The sequence below is a fragment of the Pan paniscus genome, chromosome 7, assembly GCF_029289425.2.
Source record: "Pan paniscus chromosome 7, NHGRI_mPanPan1-v2.0_pri, whole genome shotgun sequence".
Classification (NCBI taxonomy): Eukaryota; Metazoa; Chordata; class Mammalia; order Primates; family Hominidae; genus Pan; species Pan paniscus.
Window position 1 is genome coordinate 15,822,802 of NC_073256.2, and position 24,376 is coordinate 15,847,177.

General features: G+C 47.4%; 2 protein-coding genes across 10 annotated transcripts in view; one reads left to right on the forward strand and one right to left on the reverse strand.

Moving 5' to 3' along the window:
* DLGAP2 (DLG associated protein 2) overlaps positions 1 to 24,376 on the forward strand; it is a 1,001,683-nt gene that overhangs the window by 402,300 nt on the left and 575,007 nt on the right. The gene's annotated exons all lie outside the window — the stretch shown is intronic.
* LOC134730857 (mucin-5B-like) lies at positions 17,918 to 23,320 on the reverse strand. Its single transcript, XM_063606538.1, has 2 exons — positions 20,207 to 23,320; positions 17,918 to 19,858 (listed from the first exon to the last, which is right to left on the reverse strand). Exons 1-2 carry the CDS (start codon positions 20,748 to 20,750, stop codon positions 19,551 to 19,553), a joined length of 852 nt encoding a protein of 283 aa, XP_063462608.1. The 5' UTR covers positions 20,751 to 23,320; the 3' UTR covers positions 17,918 to 19,550.

Here is a 24,376-nt window from a genome sequence, read left to right on the forward strand (position 1 = left end):
CTGTGGGGTGTGCACGGGTCTGTGACACGTGCTGGGTCTGTGAGGTGTGCACGGGTCTGTGACATGTGCTCGGTCTGGGTCTGTGATGTGTGCATGTGCTTATGAAGTGTGCTGGATCTGTGAGGTGTGCATGGGTCTGAGAGGTGTGCATGGGTCTGTGACACGTGCTGGGTCTGTGAGGTGTGCACGTGCTTGTGATGTGTACTGTATCTGTGAGGTGTGCACGGGTCTGTGAGGTGTGCATGGGTCTGTGATGTGCTGAATCTGTGAGGTGTGCACGGGTCTGTGACGTGCTGGGTCTGGGTCTGTGATATGTGCATGTGCTTATGGAGTGTGCTGGATCTGTGAGGTGTGCACAGGTCTGTGACATGTGCTGGGTCTGTGAGGTGTGCACGGGTCTGTGACATGTGCTGGGTCTGTGAGGTGTGCACGTGCCTGTGATGTGTACTGTATCTGTGAGGTGTGCACGGGTCTGTGAGGTGTGCATGGGTCTGTGACACGTGCTGGGTCTGTGAGGTGTGCACGGGTCTGTGACGTGTTGGGTCTGTGAGGTGTGCACATGCCTGTGATGTGTACTGTATCTGTGAGGTGTGCACAGGTCTGTGAGGTGTGCATGGGTCTGTAACACGTGCTGGGTCTGTGAGGTGTGCACGGGTCTGTGAGGTGTGCATGGGTCTGTGACGTGCTGGGTCTGTGAGGTGTGCACGGGTCGGAGAGGTGCGCATGGGTCTGTGACACCTGCTGGGTCTGTGAGGTGTGCACGGGTCTGTGACATGTGCTGGGTCTGTGAGGTGTGCACGTGCCTGTGATGTGTACTGTATCTGTGAGGTGTGCATGGGTCTGAGAGGTGTGCATGGGTCTGAGAGGTGTGCATGGGTCTGTGACACGTGCTGGGTCTGTGGGGTGTGCACGGGTCTGTGACACGTGCTGGGTCTGTGGGGTGTGCATGGGTCTGTGACACGTGCTGGGTCTGTGAGGTGTGCACGGGTCTGTGACATGTGCTCGGTCTGGGTCTGTGATGTGTGCATGTGCTTATGGAGTGTGCTGGATCTGTGAGGTGTGCACGGGTCTGAGAGGTGTGCATGGGTCTGTGACACGTGCTGGGTCTGTGAGGTGTGCACGTGCTTGTGATGTGTACTGTATCTGTGAGGTGTGCACGGGTCTGTGAGGTGTGCATGGGTCTGTGACGTGCTGAATCTGTGAGGTGTGCACGGGTCTGTGACGTGCTGGGTCTGGGTCTGTGATATGTGCATGTGCTTATGGAGTGTGCTGGATCTGTGAGGTGTGCACAGGTCTGTGACATGTGCTGGGTCTGTGAGGTGTGCACGGGTCTGTGACATGTGCTGGGTCTGTGAGGTGTGCACGTGCCTGTGATGTGTACTGTATCTGTGAGGTGTGCATAGGGTGGGTGAGGTGTGCACGTGCCTGTGAAGTGTGCATGGGTCTTCAGTGTGTCTGCATCTGGCATGTGAGAGAGCCAGCAGTGACACATTGCCCCTGAAATTAGGGGAAAACAATGACAAACCCAATCATCTGCAAATAACTGCTTTCCATTTTCAGGGAAGATTTATAGCCTTTTTTTTTTTTTGAGAGAGATGTTGAGTGTCCCGCAGCCCTGCAGCAGCGCTGTTCTTACAGACCCTCTCTCTCACATACAGCTGTCTATATTCATCCTGCACAGCCCTGACCTGTGTCTCAGGTGTGAGGACCCCCGGGACCCCACACACCCTCTGTGCCTGGTGCAGGGCTCAGCTACCCCTGTCTGTAGGGCCCTTCCCTGTGGATGGTGCTTTTGGGGGCTTGGGGTCAGGGAGTGTGAGGGTTGGTTCCTTGGCTGGCTAAGTCAGATGCATCTGCCAGCCGAAGGTCACACATGGGTTTGAGCAGCCTCTCCTTGTGCTTGCTGGAACACATGCTCCACACACATGTGCCACCTGCACGCCACAGTGCCCGACTCCGGGGCTGCTTTCTGCCCAGGCCTTCCTCAGCCTCACAGAGTCCAGAACATCACTCATGGCAGGGCTGGAAATGCAAAGATGGCCAAGCTACAGAAAATAAATTAAATACAAAGAAAACATGGAGAGAGGTGGCTTAGTGTCCGACTTGCCTAGTTTCCTGTTGGCGCTCCCAGAGTGATGGCAGAAATCATCTTCCCTCAGTTCCCGGAAGACCCAACACTGTGTGTGCTGAAGGCTGTGGATTTTCAGGCCAGACTCCCTGGGTTCACGTTCCAGTCCCCATTTTCTGTGTGACCTTGGGTGTGTTTCTTTTTTTTCTTTTTTAACTTTTATCTTTGGTTCCAGGGTACATGTGAAGGCTTCTTACTTAGGTTAACTCATGTCACAGAGATTTATTGTACAGGTTATTTCATCACCCAGGTTTAATTAAGCCCGCTACTCAATAGTTATATTTCATGGTCCCCTCCCCCCTCCCATATGCCACTCTCTGATAGACCCCAGAGTGTGTTGTTCCCCTCTGTGTGTCCATGTGTTCTCATTATTTAGATCCCACTTGTAAGTGAGAACATGCAGTATTTGTTTTTCTCTTCCTGGGTTAGTTTGCTAAAGATAATGGCCTCCAGCTCCATCCATGTTCCTGCAGAGGTCATGGGTCTTATTCTTTTTATGGCTGTATAGTATTCCACGGTATAGATGTACCACATTCTCTATATTCAGTCTGTCATTGCTGGGCATTTAAGTTGATTCCCTGTCTTTGCTTTTGTGAATAGTGCTGCAGTGAGCATTCACGGTCATGTGTCTTTATGGTAGAATGATTTATATTCCTCTGGATATATACCCGCTAATAGGATTGCTGGGTCGAATGGTAGCTCTGCTTCTAACTCTTTGAGGAATCACCACACACTGCTTTCCACAGGGGTTGAACTACTTTACACTCCCACCGACAGTGTATAAGTGTTCCTTTTTCTCCACAACCTCACCAGCATCTGTTATTTTTTGACTTTTTAATGATGGCCATTCTGACTGGTGTGAGATGATATCTCATTGTGGTTTTGCTTTGCATTTCTCTAATGATAAATGATATTTAAGTTTTTTCATATGCTTCTTGGCCTTCTTTTAAAAAGTGTCTTCTTTTAAAAAGTGTGTTCATGTCCTTTGCCCATTTTTTTTTTTTTTTGAGACAGAGTCTTGCTCTGTTGCCCAGGCTGAAGTGCAGTGGCGTAATCTTGGCTCACTGCAAGCTCCACCTCCCGGGTTCATGCCATACTCCTGACTCAGCCTCCCGATTAGCTGGGACTACAGGCATCCACCACTACACCCAGCTAATTTTTTGTATTTTTATTAGAGACAGGGTTTCACCATGTTAGCCAGGATGGTCTTGATCTCCTCACCTCATGATCCACCTGCTTCAGCCTTCCAAAGTGCTGGGATTACAGGCGTGAGCCACCGCGCCCGGCCGTCCTTTGCCCACTTTTTAATAGGGTTGTTTTTCTCTTGTAAATTTGTTTCAGTTCCTTATAGATACTGGATATGAGACCTTTGTCAGATGCATAGTTTGCAAATATTTTCTCCCATTCTAGTAGTTTGTCTGTTTGCTCTGATGATAGTTTCTTTTGCTCTACAGAGGTTCTTAAGTTTAATTGTATCCCATTTGTCAATTTCTCCTTTTGTTGTAGAAATTGCATGAATCATGAAATCTTTGCTCATTCAGGATGATATTGCCTAGGTTGTCTCCCAGGGTTTTTATAATTTTGGGTTTTACATTTAAGTCTTTAATCCATCTAGAGTTGCTTTTTGTACATGGTATAAGGAAGGGGTCCAGCTTCAATCTTCTATGTATGACTAGCCAGTTATCCCAGCACCCTTTGTTGACTAGGGAGTCTTTTCCCCATTGATCTTTTTTGTCAGCTTTGTCTAAGATCAGATGGTTGTAGGTGTGAAAGCTTATTTTTGGGCTGTCTATTCTGTTCCATTGGTCTGTGTGTCTGTTTTTGTACCAGTGTCATGCTGTTTGTTACTGTAGCCCTGTAGTATCATTCAAAGTTGGATAATATGATGCCTCCAGCTTTGTTCTTTTTGCTTATGATGGCCTTGGATATTTGGGCTCTTTTTTGGTTCCATATGAATTTTACAATAGTTTTTTTCTAGTTCTGTAAAGAATGTCATTGGTATTTTGATAGGAATAGCATTGACTCTATAAATTGCTTTGGGCAGTATGGCCATTTTAATTAAATTGATGCTTTCTATCCATGAGCCTGGGATATTTTTCCACTTGTGCATTCTCAGATTTCTTTGAGGAGCATTTTGTAATTCTCATTGAAGAGATCTTTAACCTCCCTTGTCAGCTGCATTCCTAGGTATTTTATTCTTTTTGTGGCAGTTGTGAATGTAATTACCTTCCTGATTTAGCTCTCAGCTTGGCTGTTTTTGGTGTGTAAGAATGCTAGTGATTTTTGTACATTGATTTTGTATCCTGCAACTCTGGTTAAGTTGTTTATCAGCTGAGAGAGCTTTTGAGTGAAGACTGGGGTTTTCTAGATATAGAATCGTGTCATCTACAAACAGAGGTACTTTGACTTCCTCTCTTTCTGCTTGGATGCCCTTTATTTTTTCTATTGCCTGATTGCCCTGGCCAGAACTTCCAATACTATGTTGAATGGGACTAGTGAGAGACGGCGTCCTTGTCTTGTGCTACTTTTCAAGGGGAATTCTTCCAGCTTTTACCTATTCAGTATGATGCTGGCTGTGGGGATGTCATAGATGGCTCTTATTATTTTGAGGTATGTTCCTTCAATGCCTAGTATATTGAGAGTTTTTAAAATGAAGAGGTATTGGATTTTATTAAAAGCCTTTTCTGCATCTATTGAGACAATCATATGGTTTTTGTCTTTAGTTCTGTTTATGTGATGAATCACATTGATTGATTTGTGTATGTTGAACCAACCTTGCATCCAGGAGATGAAGCCTACTTGATTGTGGTGGATTAGCTTTTTGATATGCTGTTGGATTTGGTTTGCAAGAATTTTGCTGAGGATTTTTTTCATCGATGTTCATCAAGGATTTTGGCCTGAAGTTTTCTTTTTTTGTTGTGTCTCTGCCAGGTTTTGGTATCAGGATGATGCTGGCCTCATAGAATGAGTAGGGGAGGAGTCCCTCCTTTTCAGTTTTTTAAAATAGGTTTAGTAGAAAATAGTACCAGCTCTTCTTTATACATCTGGTAGAATTCAGCTGTGAATTCATCTGTCCTGGGCTTTTTTTTGGTTGATAAACTATTCATTACTGATTCAATTTCAGAGCTTGTTATTGGTCTGCTCAAGGAATCAGCTTCTTCCTGGTTCAGTCTTGGGAGGGTGTAAGTGTCCAGGAATTTATCCATCTCTTCTAGGTTTTCTAGATTGTGTGCATAGAGGTGTTCATAGTAGTTTTTGGTGGTTATTTTTATTTCTGTGGGGTCAGTGGTAACATTCTCTTTGTCATTTCTAATTGTATTTATTTGGGCCTCCTCTCTTTTCTTCTTTATTAGTCCAGCTAGCAGCCTGTCTTACTAAATTTTTTTCAAAAAATGAACTCCTAGATTCATTGATTTTTTCAATGGTTTTTCGTGTCTTGATTTTCTTCAGCTCTGCTTTTGGTTATTTCTTGTCTTCTGCTAGCTTTGGAGTTGATTTGTTCTTGCTTCTCCAATTCTTTTAATTGTGATGTTAGGTTGTTAATTTGAGATCTTTCCAACTTTTTGATGTGGCATTTAGTGCTACGAATTTTCCTCTTAACACTGCCTTAGCTGTGTCCCAGAGATTCTGGTATGCTCTTTCTTTGTTCTTATCAGTTTCAAAGAACTTCTTGATTTCTGCCTTAATTTCATTATTTACCCAAAGTCATTCAGGAGGATGTTGTGTAATTTCCATGTAATTTCATGGTTTTGAGTGATTTTCTGAGTCTTAACTTCTACTTTTATTGTGCTGTGGTCCAAGATTGTATTTGGCGTGGTTTCGGTTCTTTAGCATTTGCCTGAGGATTATGTTCAATTATTTGGTCTGTTTTAGAGTGTGTGCCATGTGGCAATAAGAAGAATGTATATTCTGTTGTTTTGGGGTAGAGTGTTCTATAGAGGTCTGTCATATGCATTTGGTCCGATGTGGAGTTCAGATCCTGAATATCTTCATTAATTCTCTCTCAGTGATCTGTCTAACACTGTCAGTGCAATGTTGACGTCTTCCACTATTATTGTGTGGGAGTCTTTGTCTCTTTGAAGGTCTCTAAGCCCTGCTTTATGAATCCAGGTGCTCCTGTGTTGGATGCATATATATTTAGAATAGTTAGGCCTTCTTGTTGAATTGAACCCTTTACTGGGCATGTTTCTTAACCATGGAGAATAACTTTTCATCTGAAAATTGGAGTAGTAATAACTACTTTATAAAAATATTGTGAAGATTCTGAGTTTGTGTATGTAAAGTGCGTAAGACAGTGCCTACCACACCATAGATGCTGTAGAAATTTAAATGACCTAAATACAGTGGTGGCATCTTTAGGGATCCTTCTTGCAGGCAGTGGTAAAATCAAACAATTCAGAGGACAGAGGTGTAGCTGTGAAGTGTCTGTGCTGCCAGGGATCCCCAGTGCTGAGACCACCGGCTGTGTAGAGTTACAGCTGGTGCTTTGGCATGAGAATTCACGTCAGTGGTCAGCCACACTCATTTTAAGGCACAAATGACAGTTTTCAAATTTGTTGAGATGATCTCATTTGGGCTCTTCTTGTAGTCAGTCATTTATCCCTACCACACACAGGGGACTGTGCCAGGTGTATGGAACGTTGTTGTCCTTTGCTCAGTGATGGGACATAATGGGCCTGGAATCTTCTAGAAGGCATGAGAGCATCACTCATAGACATCAGTGCCCAGGAAATGATCCCAGCAGACAGCACCGTGGGAGCCATTCACTCTGTCAGACGTGCCCAGTGACAGTCACTTGGGAGGACTTTCCAGGGGTTCTTGGAAAGCTGGGGGTGTGGGCCTGGTGGGGGTCTGTGGTTTTGGAGATCTTGGCCTTAATGCGGTACACAATCCCATCTCCATGGGGTGCGCAGGCGTCAGCTGGGGACACCCGCACTGGCCTTCCGTGTGAGAAGGGAGGAGGCCTTCCCCGTTCATCTGGGTTCTGACATGCTCTTGGTTTTCTGTATTGTCAAGTGACTAAGGGTTACCGACCACCTTCCAAAGCACCAGCTGTGTCTCAGCCACAGCCTGGATGAAGAGTGAGGGGTTGATGCCCGGAAGACTTGGGGTCAGAAAACCTGGGTTTGGATTTAAATTCTACAATTTGGTGCTAGATAACCTTACAAGAGGCATTGAAGGTTTTCTTATTTCTTCAGTTTCTTTATCTGTAAGGTGAGGGTGACAGTATTCACCTCACATTGAGAATGGGGCAGATAATATATTTGAAAATATCCAGTAATTACAATCCCTGCACTTAGGGAGGCCAGTGTGAGTGAATTGCCTGAGCCCAGGCATTTGAGACCAGCCTGGGCAACATGGCAAAACCCCATCTCTACAAAAAATAAAAACAGTTAGCCACACGTGGTGGCATGCCTGTAGTCCCAGCTAACTCAGGAGGCTCTCAGAGGTGGAAGGATTGCCTGAGTTCAGGAGGTCAAGGCTACAGTGAGCTGTGATTGTGCCACTGCATTCCAGCCTAGGTGACAGGGCAAAACCCTGTCTCAAAAAAAAGAGAAAAAAAAAAAAAAGAAAATATTCATTACAGTATCTGGAACACGAAGAACTGAATAAAAATTAGTTGACTCTGAGTCTGAACACAGTTGATGGGAAGACAGAAACCAAAGCAAAACCTCTTCCGCAGCCAACAGCTACTGGCTTCCTCTGCGGAAGGGAGATCCCAGGATCGCTTCTGCCAAAAGAAAGCTGAAAAATAAACCCAATGTGCAGTCCTCAGATGAACCCTGTGCTTCTCTGCAGGATCCCAAAGCTTTATGGGTTTTTAAAATTTGCTACAGCCATTTCATCTCCTTGGGACCCAGCATCAAGAAGAGGTTTTGGAAAACCCAACACCTTCTCTTTGACCTGTCTTGGAAAACCCAACACCGTCTGTTTGACCTGTCTTCTTGAGGTGAGCCTGTGGACGAAGCACAGTGCCAAGCGGGTGCCACGGGGCTGTGCCCTCTCTTAGGCTGATGGCACAACCCTGGGCAGGTGTGCAGACACATCCCACCACTCAGAGGTGCCACACTGGGGACGTCATGCTGGGGATGCGGTGATGATGCACGGTCTTCTTTGACCAAGAAATTGAAGCCAAAGGTTAGAAATGTGTGGTGGGTTATGGGTGATCAAGTGTCAGATTCAGAGAGAAGAAACAGGCTCACGGTGGGAAGATGCTTAGAAACGAGGACTGAGGGTTGGGTGGACGCTGTGTAGGACAAGCCTGAACCAAGACGGCCTTTTCATTCCTGCCCCTCAGATTTAGAGAGAAGAAACAGGCTCACGTGGGAAGAAGCTTAGAAACCAGGACTGAGGGTGGGATGGATGCTGAGTAGAGCAAGTCTGAACTGAGATGGCCTTTTCATTCTTACCCTGTGGTTGCCGGAGTGAGGGGAGGGCAGTAGAGAGGAGGGGGAGGCGGCTGTTCTTCAGGCGAGGACTGTTTGTAAGACACCCCCAGGGGGCTCCCCCAGGAGAGCAGGCACACAGAATCACCCGCGCATTCTTGACACTCACTTGGGCTCAGAGCCTCCCCCTTTCACAGTGGGCAGCACTGGTTCACACTTAGGCTTTTGAAAGTTTTTTTTTTTCTTTTTAAGAAAATCAGACAAAAGTATCAGCAATTCAAACACGGAAAAAGCATTTTAAATTAAAAGTTAATGAGTACATACCGTTTTCCAGATGGAATAGTTCGAATGAAATTATAAAGCAAATTCGTTAATATTGATATGCTTTCAAAAGTTGTATAGATTCATTTGGTCTTAAGTGGTTTTGACCTGAATGCTGTACCTCACCTCCCAAAAGCATTGCATGTCAGTTGACAGAGGAGCGGGCGGAGTGGGGAAATTAACTGCAGTTCAGAAAGTGCTTTAATGGCTTTTTCTAAAATGCATTCATTACACTTTAAATAGGCCATGTCTGGAGATTCTGAAGTCCCTTACGTAAGTAGGATGTGAGCTCGGGGAACTTCTTCAGCTTCACTCTGGTGCTGATTCCAGCATCTGCAGCTCTTGACCCCCTAGTGTGTGAGCAGAGACTGAGAATGCGTTGAAGGCTTTCGAAACTGCATTACATTGTCTTTGTTCAGTTCCTTACGTGACTGAGGACAGTGAAAAGAGCCCACCTGGTGTAAAGTGCTCATTTTAGCTGCCAAGAAAAGCCTAATTTATTTTCAGGGCAAAACTTCTGCACTGGGACAAATGTCTTCATTATAATCCAAAAGCAGCATCAGGAAAAGAAGCTAAACTGTGCGAATGGAAACGAATGGGGCTGATGCTGCTGCTACTGCTTACTTTTTAATCAGTAGAAATGGAATTCTGCCTCCCAAACAGAAGTCTAGGAGGAACTGCAGACGGCCCCTGTACTGAGGGCATTTTGTCAGTGTTTAGAGCAACCTTCAAGATCATGACACTCTGCTATGAGAACCGAAAGAACTTGGAGATAAATATACATGTTCTATGTGGTGGGACCGTTTTTGAATCTGAACTAAATTAAATGATGGAAAACGACCTTGGGTGAGTTCTTCATGGCTGTACTTCCTGGAATGATAAAATTTTTCAAAATAATTTGTTTCCTTGAAATGACACCAACGCCTATAGTTAAGTTTAAATTTATGGGACTAGGTGAGTGTTATTTTGTGAGACGTAGCATTATGCTTACATAGAATAATTTATTGGTTGATGTTCAATATCATTTTATTTAAGCATAACTGTGGAGAACCATTCAAGTGACTGTATAATTACTTCATATAAATACTTCATAGACAACTTTACCATTAACTATTTTCCTACTACTTTATAACCGATTCTATTTTCAATTGATAAGTGATTTTTTCCCATTTAAGTACTGACTTGCAATTTGGCCCATATTATTTTGCACTGACATGGCATAAATGCCACATCCTTCCCGCACTTAAGGCATGCAATTTGCAGAATAAGACGTAAATTTTAAGTAGGTTTGGAATCTTTTGTAGGACTACTTTTATTTCAGGCCATAGTTGACATAATGTAAGCTCGTTAATTCATCTGCAAAATATTTTAGTGTCAAGCGTGTTTAGCTAGAAAGAAGCTCCAGTTGCCTCCCCATGCTCTTACATGGGAGGCATCTACTGCAGTGTGTCATGTGAGTGCTGGTTTTATTCCATGACACCAAGAACATTGCTTAACTTCTGTACTCATCAGTTCATAAATGAGCACAAGGCCCATTGCTTCTCGCAGTTCAGCCCTGCTGCTCTTGTTCAGCAGATAGGGGTAGCAGGGGCAGTAGCTGAGAGATGCTGAGCAGCCTGAGGCTTCTGGGTGCCGTGCCTGGAACTGGTCCCACCACAGCACACACGCTGTTTCCTCATGTGAACAGGTGAGCTTCAAGTGATAGCATGTGTGAGAGGCTTCGCCACTCAACTTTGAATTTAAGTATCCCCGGGGACTGTCAAACTTTTTATATCCAATGGGGAATTTCACCTTGAAGTTGGACCACAGCTGCCTCTAGAGTTGTGAGAGGGTACAAGCTGTGAGAGTCACAGTTGACCCTACCTTGACTTAGGAGAGTGGTTGGCACCATGATTTTAAATAAAATACAGTGAATGGGGTCCAGCACCCTAGCTTATTCTACTTTAGGGACTGCTCACTAGAAAAGTTTCCTTGTAGTTGGGAAGACCCTTTCTGGAAGGCTGCTATAGGAAATGGCTAAGATGAAAAGTGGGGCTCAGCACTTTTAGGGCTGGGCTGAAAAATGAGTCTGCTGGCGAAACCCTGTGTCAGGCAGCAACTTATAACAAAAACAGGAAAATCCCTACTACATCTTAGCTAAGTTGGAAATTCAAACATCTTTGCAGGTCCCATTTCACCACCGTTGGGTCTGTGGACATAACCCTACTGAGAGTTAGGCTAAGGGTTCAGCCCCTTCATTTATGGGAGGAGGAAGAGAGCCATCCTCCATGCAGCTGCTTCTGTGGCTCACACCCAGACATGGAGGGGTCAAGCAGCAGTCAGGGCCAAGGCTTGAGAAGCTCAAACCACACTCATTAGGCATCTTCATTCCAGCCAACATGTGTCTGAATGAGAACAATACGAAGGGGCACCCCTTCAGAATTTGTGAACACTAACCCTAGTCCTTCAGATACCATGACAGCTTTGCTGGTATCCTAAGAATCCATGACTGCCCATTCTAGACCCTTCAGAAACCATAACCACCTTTCTACTACTTTCATAGCCCACAGCCACCCATCCTTCAGAACCCACAGCTACCCAGCTACCCATCTTCATCCCCTCAGAACCGATGACCACCCATCCTTGTCCATTAGGACCCATGACCACCCATCCTCATTCCTTCAGAACTCATGACTATAAACCCTAGTCCTTTGGATGCCATGATGCCTATCCTGGTATCTTTAGAATCCGTTACCACCCATTCTAGACCTTGCAGAACCCATGAACACCCATCCTAATTTATTTAGAAACTAGTCATTCTAGTCCCATCCTAGTCCCTTCAGAACCCCTGGTCTCCCATCCTCGTCCAGTTAGAACCCATGACCACCCATCCTTGTCCCTTCAGAACCCATGACCACCCATCCTCATTCCTTCACAACCCATGACCTCCCATCCTCATCCAGTTAGAACCCATGACCACCCATCCTCGTCCCTTCAGAACCCATGACCACCCATCCTCATCCAGTTAGAACCCCTGATCACCCATCCTCATTCCTTCAGATCCCATGACCTCCCATCCTCATCCAGTTAGAACCCCTGATCACCCATCCTCATTCCTTCAGATCCCATGACCTCCCATCCTCATCCAGTTAGAACCCATGACCACCCATCCTCGTCGCTTCAGAACCCACGACCTCCCATCCTTATCCCTTTAGAACCCCTGACCACCCATCCTCGTCCCTTCAGAACCCATGACCACCCGTCCTCGCCCAGTTAGAACCCATGACTGCCATCCTTATCCCTTTAGAAACCCTGACCACCCATCCTCTTCCCTTCAGAACCCATGACCTCCCATCCTCGTCCAGTTAGAACCCATGACCACCCATCCTCATCCCTTCGGAACCCATGACCACCCGTCCTCACCCAGTTAGAACCCATGACCTGCCATCCTTATCCCTTTAGAAACCCTGACCACCCATCCTCTTCCCTTCAGAACCCATGACCTCCCATCCTTATCCCTTTAGAACCCCTGACCACCCATCCTCATCCCTTCAGAACCCATGACCTCCTATCCTCGTCTCTCTGGAACCCATGACCTCCCATCCTTGTTCCTCCAGAATCCATTACCACCTATCCTTGTTCCTTCAGAACTCATGACCACCCATCTTCTTCCCATTAGAACCCATGACCTCCCATCCTCTTACCTTCAGAACCCATGACCACCCATCTTCATCCCTTCAGAACGCCTGATCGCCGATCCTCATGTCTTCAGAACCCCTGACCACCCAACCTCATCTTTCCTGAACCCATGACCACCCATCCTTGTCCCTTTAGAACCCACAACCACCCCTCTTCATCTTTCCTGAACCCATGACCACCTATCCTTGTCCCCTTAGAACCTGTGGCCTCTCATCCTCATTCCTTTAGAATTCATGAGAACACATCCTTGTCTCTTCAGAACTTATAACCTTCCATCCTTGTTCCTTTAGAATCCATGAACATCTATCCTATTTTGGCCATTTGCTCAGAATTTCATTTAATGGGAGACAGACCCTCCTAGGGATTGAGTGCAATTGCCCCTCGTGGTAATGCCCCAAGCCATTGAGCCAGAGATTGCACTCCCTTAGGTGAACTTTGAGCCAGATGTGGACTGGTGTTACTACGGTTACCATCAGGTTCCGGTCTTGTTTATGGCTTTAGGGATCATTCGGTTCCACAGCAGACTCTCATTTCATAGAAGAATGAAATGGGACATCACTGGGTGACCCTGTTTCTCCTCTTCTGTCCATGAAGACAGAGTTTTCATGACACGCACAGGTTCTGCCAGTTGGATCCTCTGGTCAGGGCTGAAAGAACCTCTGAGTCACTGGCGACACATGAGATTGTAGATGGCTTTCCCTAGGATGGGCTGGTCTTTATCAATGGGCTGTTTAAATGTGCAGCTGAGGAGGATTCCTGCGAGCTCTGTTACTGCCATCCAGACCTGAGGGGAACGTAGAGAAAGATCACATTTTGGGTCCCACAATACGTTGAATCGCAATTAAGAAAATCCTTTTTCTTTTATCGTAAACAGTTTTGTCATAGTAAACTTGTTTCCCTTTGGTGATTTATGTACATTTTTCCTGTTTACTATGTGTAGGTCTCTCAAAAATACGTATTGGTTTTTACAACAAGGTAGAACTGATACTTCTTTTTGAAGAATTTTGTAGTTGATAAAGTAGAAGCTATACTCCCTTTCTTCCTCCCTCTTTCCCTCTCATTTCCTCCCTCCCTTCCTCTTCCTTTTTCTTTTTTTTTCTTTCTTTTCTGGGAGCTGTCTTTTTCAGTTTGATTCAGTCTTGAAAATACCATTTCTCTCATTTCTCCTGACCAGTAGCTACCCTCGTATTTGATGGTGAAGATTTGTTAGGCTCTAAATGGAATCATAGGAGGTCTGGGGTGAGTGTGATACCAGCTCTTAAGAACATCACACAACAGGAGCTTTGGCTTAGTTCCGCCAGATAGAGGGTGATCAGGAGATACAGTTAAACTCAGCATAATTCTATGCCTTCAAAGCTTTTATACAAACTGGGTTGGGGGCACTAAATATTCAAACGTATTTGAAAATAACTATGCAAATCTTTCTGTCAAAACTATCTCACAGTTCAGAGAATAAGTTTCGCTCAGAAGCTTTGAATGATCGCCTTTGACAATTTTGTAAATTATGAACCAAAAGGCATCCCCATTAATCAACTTTTATAGAAATTTTAGTTACTAATGGCTTTTGCATTCTAAAATGTAAAGCAAAGAATAATGAAAAATGTTTTTTATTACTATAAACTCACATGGTGGTTCTTTTATGTTTCACTTCTCAGTTCCCATGAGGCGGGTGATAATATTTAAATTTGCCGAAGTAACAACTGAGACTTAGTAGGTACAGCCTCCACCCGGTCAGAATGAGACACCAGGACCTAGTGAGTCCAAGCCCAGTGTTTTCCAGTAAACAAGGAGGTTCCTCATAGTATTTTCCAAGCACACATATCATAGAAAGCTGCCTGTTAGCTTTGGAGATTCTAAAAGGAAAAATCATTACAGTGTCAGATGTTTGGTCTAAAACCTGGAAAAATGATACATTATAAACCTGAGAAGGCCATTCAAATAATGTATAATTTATCTTTCCTTTATTCCTAAGGGAAAATATCTTTCCTTTATTCCTAAGGGAAAAAAAGAAATAGTTCTATGCACAACCTCTTTTTCCCTTTTTTTCTCTATACACAACCTCTTTTTCTCCTCCTCCAGTTCCTAGGTGTCTCTCCCTGCCTTTCTCTCACCACCCTCCTGACTCCCTTTAGGAATAAAACTTCAGCAGTTTGTACATTTGTCAATATTCATTAATAATGTCAAGGATTAACCTCACCTTTTCCTCAGTATTCTTTCCTGTTTGCCTAAAGATTATTTTATTTTTCAGAAGAATCTTCTTTCTTCTGAAACAAAGAACATGTTCTGATTGACAGCACGCATTCAGGTTGCTCCCCAGAGCAGGCAGTGACCTTCTTTTCCTTGCCTGTTTTTGGAGGAAGTGAGAGCGTGGTATTCTTAAAAAAAATGCAGCCCTTCATTTTCCCTGGATGCAGAGCAAACAGCACTGTCCTGGCACCGTGAACCTTTCTCATGCCCATCGTTTCCCAAGAGTTTAACGCCAATAAAAATGTCAGGTGCTAATGTAAATGCTGTCTGTGTATTGACTGGTTCAATCCTCATAGCATACATAGAGCATAGTCCTTGGTTTCCATTCTGAAGACAGAAACTGAGTCAGCAGGGAGAGGACCATGGGCTAAGGAGCTCGCCAAAGAGAAGAGCCTGGAAGCGGCTCCAGGGTTTCTGCTTCCTGAAGGCTTTCCACTTCCAGAAGGGTTACCTGTGGCCCAGACTTCTCTCTCAGGGACCTCAGAGCTGAGTCCAGGGCCTAGAACGTTGCTGCCAAGGGCTTCTCCTCAGACTGTATGTTTGAGAAGCTGGGCCACTTAAGTAAGCTACATTTAGCCACCATGACTTGGCTAATGTTTTCCTATGTTTCTATTTTTATTACTCATCAAATATACTTTTCTGTTTGTTTTCTACCATTCATGATATGTAATTGTGAATTGAATATTCTCACCATTTTATAATCTAGCTGTGTTCCTGCACTAAGCTGCTTAAGAAAGCCAAGCAGCTGAAAACAGGAAACCTGCATTTTAGCTAATCTGTGTTTTTGATCCTAAGCAACATATGATTTTCACTATCTTTTGAAATACAGATAATAACCATCGGTGTCATTGCTATCATCTGAAATGCCACACACAGCCCCTGTGTGGTGTTTTCATTTTTCCCATCAAATCATCTCGTTTTAGTGGGTAGAAGCCAGTCTGCAGGATGGCTGAGCGGGGCCCGGAACCCCAGGCTCCGGGTTTCAGGCATGATTCCCATTCCAGTTGCTGAGGCTGCCCTCAGAAGGCTCTGCCTCTATACCAAGGAGGCATCGTCCCCCTCATCGCTGACTGTCCAGCACCTGCTCTGCCCCACACGGAGGAGGCATCGTCTCCCTCGTCTCTGACTGTCCAGCACCTCCTCGTTCAGGGTCTGTATTTCTAGTTCTTTGAATCCTGTCATGTCTTTGCATTCCATAAGACCTCTGACTTCTCTGGCAGACTCGGACCATTTTCCCAAGGTTGACTTTAAATATTTCCCCGCTAGTGTGCATGGCCTTGCAATGACAAAACGAGATACTTACAGCTTCCTCCACGCATAATCTATTACACCATCAGGGTTGTAAAAATCTCCCTGTAAGATATTTCATTGTCATTCTCCACCTGGAACTTCCAGCCTCCAGAACATTATGGTTAGAGCTTTGGAATCGAAATTCTACTGCATCCCAGACAAATACCTGGATCTTGATCAAATTTTTTTTATGGAAAAAATGAGTTTCATTATGTGAAATGGAATTTCCTATGATAGCATGATGCTTGTTTTTCAACCAATTGTAGGTACTATATTTATAATAAATATTCCTAGATTGTGTTTGAATGCCATGTAACCACTTATTTTGAATTATATCATGCAGATGAAAACAACTCAACTCTTAAAAATAGGGGCTGTTTCTTCTTGCGATCTAATCTGATTCAAATCTAGCATTATGAAAGACAGGTGATTTATGTTTTTTATGTTTTATTAGGTAAATAACACAAAAATACCCATCACAAATGGATGTTTTCTTACTAATGAGCTTTGATTTATTTGTGCATTTCAGACTCGCAAGGTTTTACGTTGTCTTGTGTATAAGTTACTGAAACCAGTGTTTGGGAATTTGAAAGCAAAACATTGCAGACGCGGGAAGGCCGCCCTACAGCTAGGCTCTTAAGCCTGGAGTTAGTGGGGCTGAGGCGGCGGAGAGGTGGAAATGCGGTGAGGCAGAAAGGCAGGGAGGACTGTGGGAGTTGAAGAAGGACCCAGCGGGCTTGGCATTGGCATTGAGAATCCCTGGCGCCCCATCCGCCCTTTCCTGTAAATAACACACATCTCCATGGACACTTCCGGCTCTGGAAGTTGATAATTTGTAAAACTGTTTGTGTATCCCCTGCCATGGTCTTCTCCCACATGTCTTCGAACACGCGGGAAATCAATGACTAAAATCCCAGTGTCTGATGGCCTCTGCGGTGAATACGTGAGGCAGTGGTGCCGTGGATTTTGCATTTATGCAGATGGGCCGCCTGCTCCACCTGCGAGGCTTTGGCAGAGCCATGGATTTTCACAGCCCTGTACCCTTTATTCTCAAAAATAGGTTGATTTTTTTAAGTAGGTAGGTCTTTGAAAGCTTCCTCCATATGTAAAAATATATTTCCATGTAGCCAGAAACAGAACAGAGAAGAAGAGACACAGGCAGATGAGGAGGGAGGCAGGGGAGAGAAGAGACACAGGCAGATGAGGAGGGAGGCAAGGGAGGTGAGGGGCCGGGGTCTCTCGTCGTGCTGTGCGTGGACAGGAGGCAGGCAGAGATCAGGCTGGGAGGTCCTGGTGGTGGGATCAGAGGCTTAGACTCCTGCTGTGGGCAGTGCTGTGCTGCTGAGGGCTTTCGGTGAGGGTCTCAGGGTGATCAGAGGCTTAGACTCACGCTGTGGGCGGTGCTGTGCTGCTGAGGGCTTTCAGTAGGGTCTCGGGGTGGTCAGAGGCTTAGACTCCCGCTGTGGGCGATGCTCTGCTGCTGAGGGCTTTGAGTAAGAGTCTCAGGGTCATGTTAGTCAGAATGTCTTTTGGAAAGAACATTTGTTGTCTCTGGAAGGAAAGATGTGCAGAGACTCTCAAGGGGTCCAGGAGACCAGACGTGGGTCTGGAGACTCCCACGGGCTCTGGAAGGCACGGCCCCATTGTGGTGCAGATGAGGGGGCTCACTGGAGGGTCCCTAGGGAAACGGGACTGCCCTCCAGCCAGCTCCTCCTGAGGCCCCCGCGTGTGCCGGCCTTATGAGGGACGCCCACCCTGTCCCCAGCCCAGCTCTTAAACGGTCCTTCTGCTTGTGTTCCTGGAGCTCATGAGGGACCCCCACCCTGTCCCAGCCCAGCTCTTAAACTGTCCTTCTGCTTGTGTTCCTGGTGCTCATGAGGGACACCCACCCTGTCCCAGCCCAGCTCTTAAACGGTCCTTCTGCTTGTGTTCCTGGTGCTCATGAGGGACCCCCACCCTGTCCCAGCCCAGCTCTTAAACGGTCCTTCTGCTTGTGTTCCTGGAGCTCACGAGGGACCCCCACCCTGTCCCAGCCCAGCTCTTAAACGGTCCTTCTGCTTGTGTTCCTGGAGCTCACGAGGGACCCCCACCCTGTCCCAGCCCAGCTCTTAAACGGTCCTTCTGCTTGTGTTCCTGGAGCTCACGAGGGACCCCCACCCTGTCCCAGCCCAGCTCTTAAACGGTCCTTCTGCTTGTGTTCCTGGAGCTCACGAGGGACCCCCACCCTGTCCCAGCCCAGCTCTTAAACGGTCCTTCTGCTTGTGTTCCTGGAGCTCACGAGGGACCCCCACCCTGTCCCAGCCCAGCTCTTAAACGGTCCTTCTGCTTGTGTTCCTGGTGCTCACGAGGGACCCCCACCCTGTCCCAGCCCAGCTCTTAAACAGTCCTTCTGCTTGTGTTCCTGGAGCTCACGAGGGACCCCCACCCTGTCCCAGCCCAGCTCTTAAACGGTCCTTCTGCTTGTGTTCCTGGAGCTCACGAGGGACCCCCACCCTGTCCCCAGCCCAGCTCTTAAACGGTCCTTCTGCTTGTGTTCCTGGAGCTCACGAGGGACCCCCACCCTGTCCCCAGCCCAGCTCTTAAACGGTCCTTCTGCTTGTGTTCCTGGAGCTCACGAGGGACCCCCACCCTGTCCCAGCCCAGCTCTTAAACCGTCCTTCTGCTTGTGTTCCTGGAGCTCACGAGGGACCCCCACCCTGTCCCAGCCCAGCTCTTAAACCGTCCTTCTGCTTGTGTTCCTGGAGCCGCCTCTTGCAGGGTTGCTGTGGCCACACTTTGAGGAGTTGAAGATTTTTGTAGCCGGGCTCATTGGGGTGACTCCAGGTCGGGTGAACCCCCATTCTCTTCCTGAGTGCTACAGCCACCGTGAGGGGTGAGGGAATGGGCAGGCTCAGAGCCATGGGCCCCAGGTCTGGTGGCCCTGCATATGGAGGCCCATTCACGTGTGGAGGTCCCTTCATGTGTGGAGGCCCCTTCATGTGTGGAGGCCCCTTCGTGGCCACGTTAGAGCCTTGCGTTGCTTTTCCCCGGAGGGTGCTGTGGCTCCCAGGCTCATCATTTGGGGCAGTGGCATTCAGACCACTTGGCTGACCCTCCTGCATCCGATGGACATGGCTGAAGTGGCCTCATCCCTGAGGCCAAGCACTGAGAGGAGGGGACAGCCTGAGGGCAGCCCCAGGCCCCTCCTTTCCCTGTCCCTGTGCAGAACCCTGGAGGGGAGAGATGAGATTGTTCCGGCATTAACAGAAAACCTTGGAAACTGCAGCTTTCAACAAAACACTAAGGCCCAGAGGAGGACGGTTAACTACGCCCCTTCTGTTGTAACTGGGTGTGAAGTAGAAAGGCTGGAGGTTGTTTTGATGTGGCCTCATAACGTTTAAGTGGATTAGTCATTCGAGGCTTGGTATAAAGAGTCTGAACTAAGAGTCTAAAGATGCACTTTCCTATTCCGGATCTTTCAAATAATGATTAAGCCACGCAAAATGTTCTAAAATAGATTCTCATTTTCCCAATTTAAATGTAAAACAAAGTAAACCAGGCTCTTTAGGTTTACATGTTTGCCTTTTTAGAAAAGAGCAGCCCCACATTTCAATACGGTTGTGCACCATATCCCGGTGTTGTGTTCGGTGAGGACCTGCTCCCGGTGTTGTGTTCGGTGAGGACCTGCTCCCCGTGTTGTGTTCCGTGAGGACCTGCTCCCGGTGTTGTGTTCCGTGAGGACCTGCTCCCGGTGTTGTGTTCCGTGAGGACCTGCTCCCCGTGTTGTGTTCCGTGAGGACCTGCTCCCGGTGTTGTGTTCCGTGAGGACCTGCTCCCCGTGTTGTGTTCCGTGAGGACCTGCTCCCGGTATTGTGTTCCGTGAGGACCTGCTCCCGGTGTTGTGTTCCGTGAGGACCTGCTCCCGGTGTTGTGTTCCGTGAGGACCTGCTCCCGGTGTTGTGTTCCGTGAGGACCTGCTCCCGGTGTTGTGGTCGGTGAGGACCTGCTCCCGGTGTTGTGTTCCGTGAGGGCCTGCTCCCGGTGTTGTGTTCCGTGAGGACCTGCTCCCGGTGTTGTGTTCCGTGAGGACCTGCTCCCGGTGTTGTGTTCCGTGAGGACCTGCTCCCGGTGTTGTGTTCCGTGAGGACCTGCTCCCGGTGTTGTGGTCGGTGAGGACCTGCTCCCGGTGTTGTGTTCCGTGAGGACCTGCTCCCGGTGTTGTGTTCCGTGAGGACCTGCTCCCGGTGTTGTGTTCCGTGAGGACCTGCTCCCGGTGTTGTGTTCCGTGAGGACCTGCTCCCGGTGTTGTGGTCGGTGAGGACCTGCTCCCGGTGTTGTGTTCCGTGAGGGCCTGCTCCCGGTGTTGTGTTCCGTGAGGACCTGCTCCCGGTGTTGTGTTCCGTGAGGACCTGCTCCCGGTGTTGTGTTCCGTGAGGACCTGCTCCCGGTGTTGTGTTCCGTGAGGACCTGCTCCCGGTGTTGTGGTCGGTGAGGACCTGCTCCCGGTGTTGTGTTCCGTGAGGACCTGCTCCCGGTGTTGTGTTCCGTGAGGACCTGCTCCCGGTGTTGTGTTCCGTGAGGACCTGCTCCCGGTGTTGTGTTCGGTGAGGGCCTGTTCCCGGTGGTGTGTTCGGTGAGGACCTGCTCCCGGTGTTGTGTTCCGTGAGGACCTGCTCCCCGTGGTGTGTTCGGTGAGGGCCTGCAGGGAACAGTGGTCCCATGGAATTATACAGCCGAGTCCTTACTGCAGTTTTTCTATGTTTAGCTGGGCCTAGATGCACAGACCCTCGCCACTGTGTTCCAGCTGCCTGCAGGACTCAGCGCGGTCACATGCTGTGTGGGTGTGTAGCCCAGAAGCAACAAGCTGCACCACACAGCCTGGGTGTGCGGCAGGCTCAATCGCCGGGTTTGTATAACACATTCTGATGTTCCCACCGTGACCAGATTGGCCAACAACACGTTTCCCAGAACCTATCCCTGGTGTTAAGAGACATGAGATTGATTTAGCTACTTGGTATTTTATATACTTACGAGCGTGTGTCAGAAATATTGAAGCATAGAACTTAGTGACTTTTTATGAGGGTCCTAAAATATCCAACATGCAAATCAGTCTCTGTTAAGAGATTAAAATCTCATTGTAAAGTGTTGGAAGTCTGTTCTTTACTAGTGTTTGGCTGATGGAAATAAGCCCTGAAGGTACAGCATGAGTTAACCTGGATGGAAGCATCAGAAGCTCCATGAGGCAGGGTGGCCGGTGTGTGTGTCTCAGGACACTGGCAAGCTGTCGCTCCCCACAGGAACTTACAATTCTTTGCCCACTCATAGTCATGTGTTTTCAGTAACAAGAAATCAAAACAAACTCACAATTCCACTTCGTGGTCCTCTGTCGCTTTTGTGTACAGACATGGACATTGGAATCACATTTTAAATCTTACTTAGGGCCAGGTGCCGTGGCTCACGCCTGTAATCCCAGCACTGTGGGAGGCCAAGGTGGGTGGATCACGAGGTCAGGAGTTTGAGACCATCCTGGCCAACATGGTGAAAACCCGTCTCTACTAAATATAAAAAATTAGCCAGGCAAGGTGGCACGTGCCTGTAGTCCCAGCTGCTCGGGAGGCTGAGGCAGGGGAATTGTTTGGACCCGGGAGGCAGAAGTTGTAGCCAGCTGAGATTGCGCCACTGCACTCCAGCTGGGAGACAGAGTGAGACTCCATCTCAAAAAAAAAAAAAAATTTACTTGAGGTAAAAACTGATTAAAAATTGAAAGTGATTTTATACTCTTCTGGAATTGAAGCAAGTCTTATCACTCACATTTGCAGCTATAATCCTAATGAAGTTTCGTAAAATGCTGGGGGGAGACGTTGATATTATTTCGAGAGGGGCACCTGCTCCCACGAGCCTTGCGGGAAGCCTGAGAGTTTGCCAGTGTTGCCCCGTAGGTGACTCCTGCTGTCTTGGTTTCATTTTTGCTTAGTTTTCTTGTAACTGTGGATACAGTTCAAGTTGGTGCTGGCACGTTCCATTCTCCCACGTTGCACCTTTTCACATGCTAACCTGAATCCTACGTTTTACGATAGGAAAGAATCAGTCCTTGTGGCAGAGGCCCACTGAGGAGCAGCCTGGATTCATGTCTGGGAGCGCTGACTCTGCAGTCAGCAACCGTGGGCCTTGGACCCCCAGGACCACATTTGTAAAGCCTGGATGCATGGCTGGGAACTCTGACTGTGAATTCAGCGTCCATTCAGCCTTGTAACCCCAGGTCCACATTTGTAAAGTGAGTAAGGACAGGCAGTTCTAATTCTAATCATGGTCAAGGGATCCTGCGCGTGTAGCTCACGTTGGGCACTTCACACAAGTTAAGGGATCATGTCGGGCACTTCACATGGGTTAAGGGATCGTGTCAGACACTTCACACGAGTTATATGAGATGATGCAAAGAGTGGTGTCCGACGCAGAGGGACCTTCAGTTAATCTGCCAGAAGTGAGGTGCGTTATTGACAAACGCACTCTGGCCTCTTTAGATTTGAAAGTTGTTATTTGGAGAAGGAGATGTTTGGATTGATGGGAAGTTTAATGTTCTGTTTTTTGGTATAGATGTGATTGTATGGGTGTATTTATTTTTTCTCATTTATTATTCAAAAAAGTAATAAAAAGCAACTCACAGATACGACAATTGACATTCAAAGTAAAACAATATCAACAAGATAAACCAGGAGCAGAAGGGACCTGTCAGCCTGAACCGCCGTAGGCTTGAGATAAGCCAGGAATTTGTGTCTAAAAAGGGATGGAGGCTCAATTAGGTGACTCATGCACCCATTAGATAAAAGCAGACGCCGCGTTTTCTGAACCACAACTGTAACTGGTCCCTGGCGACAAGGAGACACCCCCCTGGGTGTTTACCAGGAGGCTGTAAAGCGTGGCACGGACCAGAGGCTGCACAGCAGCATCTTCGTAACCATAGCAACCAGCAACCAGCCTCTTCCTCCCAGGCAGGGCGTCCCAAGACAGACCGCACCAGAGGCCTGATGTTTGGTGCAGTCATCTTTGCGGGAAAATGGAAGTGTGGCACAGCACGCCCCCAGCTCTGCAGCGGCTGGGCTGAGAGACCGGAGATGGGCCTCCCTGATTAGGGGAAGATGGCATCTCTGCACAGCACGCCCCCCAGCTCTGCAACAGCCAGGCTGAGAGACCAGAGACAGGCCTCCCTGATGAGGGGAAGGGTGGCCTCTCTTCACAGCATGCCCCCTAGCTCGGCACCGGCTGGGCTGAGAGACCAGAGACGGGCCTCCCTGATGAGGGGAAGGGTGGCTCTGAGGGGCCGGTCCTGGCTGTGTCCTACTGTTGCCCAGAGCACAGCTTACTCCGTACACATTTCCTCATGCCACTCAGTTTTCTTTAGAAGGATGCGCATTATTTTCCTTAATTTTGAGAAAAAACATGTTTGTTTTTTAATGTTTTGGGAAATATAAAATGCACTCATTTTATAACAGAAGAAAAGCAGTAATTCTACCTTCACACAGTTCGCTGGATCTTTCAGCTGCTTTTCCCAGGTTTCAGGGGCCCCATTAGTAGCCACTCAGAGTCAGGGGTGCCGGGCATGTGCCTGCTTTCAGGAAAAACGAGTGACTGGCTTAGTCACCCAGGCTGCTGTAACACATTGCCATAGATGGGCGGCTGAAAACAGCACCTTCATGTATCACAGTTCTGGAGGCCGCGAGCTCCAGATCCACGTGCCGGCAGGTGGGGTTCCTGGTGGGAACCTTCTCCCTGGCTTGCGGGAGGCGCCTTCTCACTCTGTGCTCATGTAGGGGAGAGAGGGAGCTCTGGGCTCTTCATGTATTATAAGGGGCTCATCCCACCTTGGGTTCTCCACCACCCACATAACCTCATCCCACCCGAATCACTTCCCAAAGGCCACACCCTCCTCTTACCGTCCCACTGGAGATTAGGGCTTCACCGTGTGAATTTAGGGGGACACGAACACCTGCTCCATACAGTGACTTTCATGAGAATGAACATGGGTGCTGTTCCACATTAGGTGAGATGTTTGCCAGACGCAGGTGCTGTTCCACATTAGGTGAGATGTTTGCTGGACGCGGGTGCTGTTCCACATTAGGTGAGATGTTTGCTTTGGGGTTCTGGTAAGATATGCTGTGTTACAGACATTTCCTGTATTTCTAGCTTGTGAAGGGGTTTTATCCAGAATATCTTTTGAATTCTATGCTTTTTGGGGACATCTGAGTTATTTTTTCCTCCCTTGGAAATGGTCCCGTTTTTCAATGCTGAGTCATTCTTCCATTCTACTGGATTTGATTGACAGATACCTTAATTAGAATGTTTGTATCTT

Excerpts from the sequence above, each read along its gene's own strand:
- LOC134730857 (XM_063606538.1), bottom strand. The coding sequence starts at position 20,750 with ATGGGACCACTGTTCCCTGCAGGCCCTCACCGAACACACCACGGGGAG. Across the intron at positions 19,859-20,206 it reads GAACACAACACCGGGAGCAG|GTCCTCACGGAACACAACAC; the intron begins GTCCTCACCGAC and ends CACGGGGAGCAG.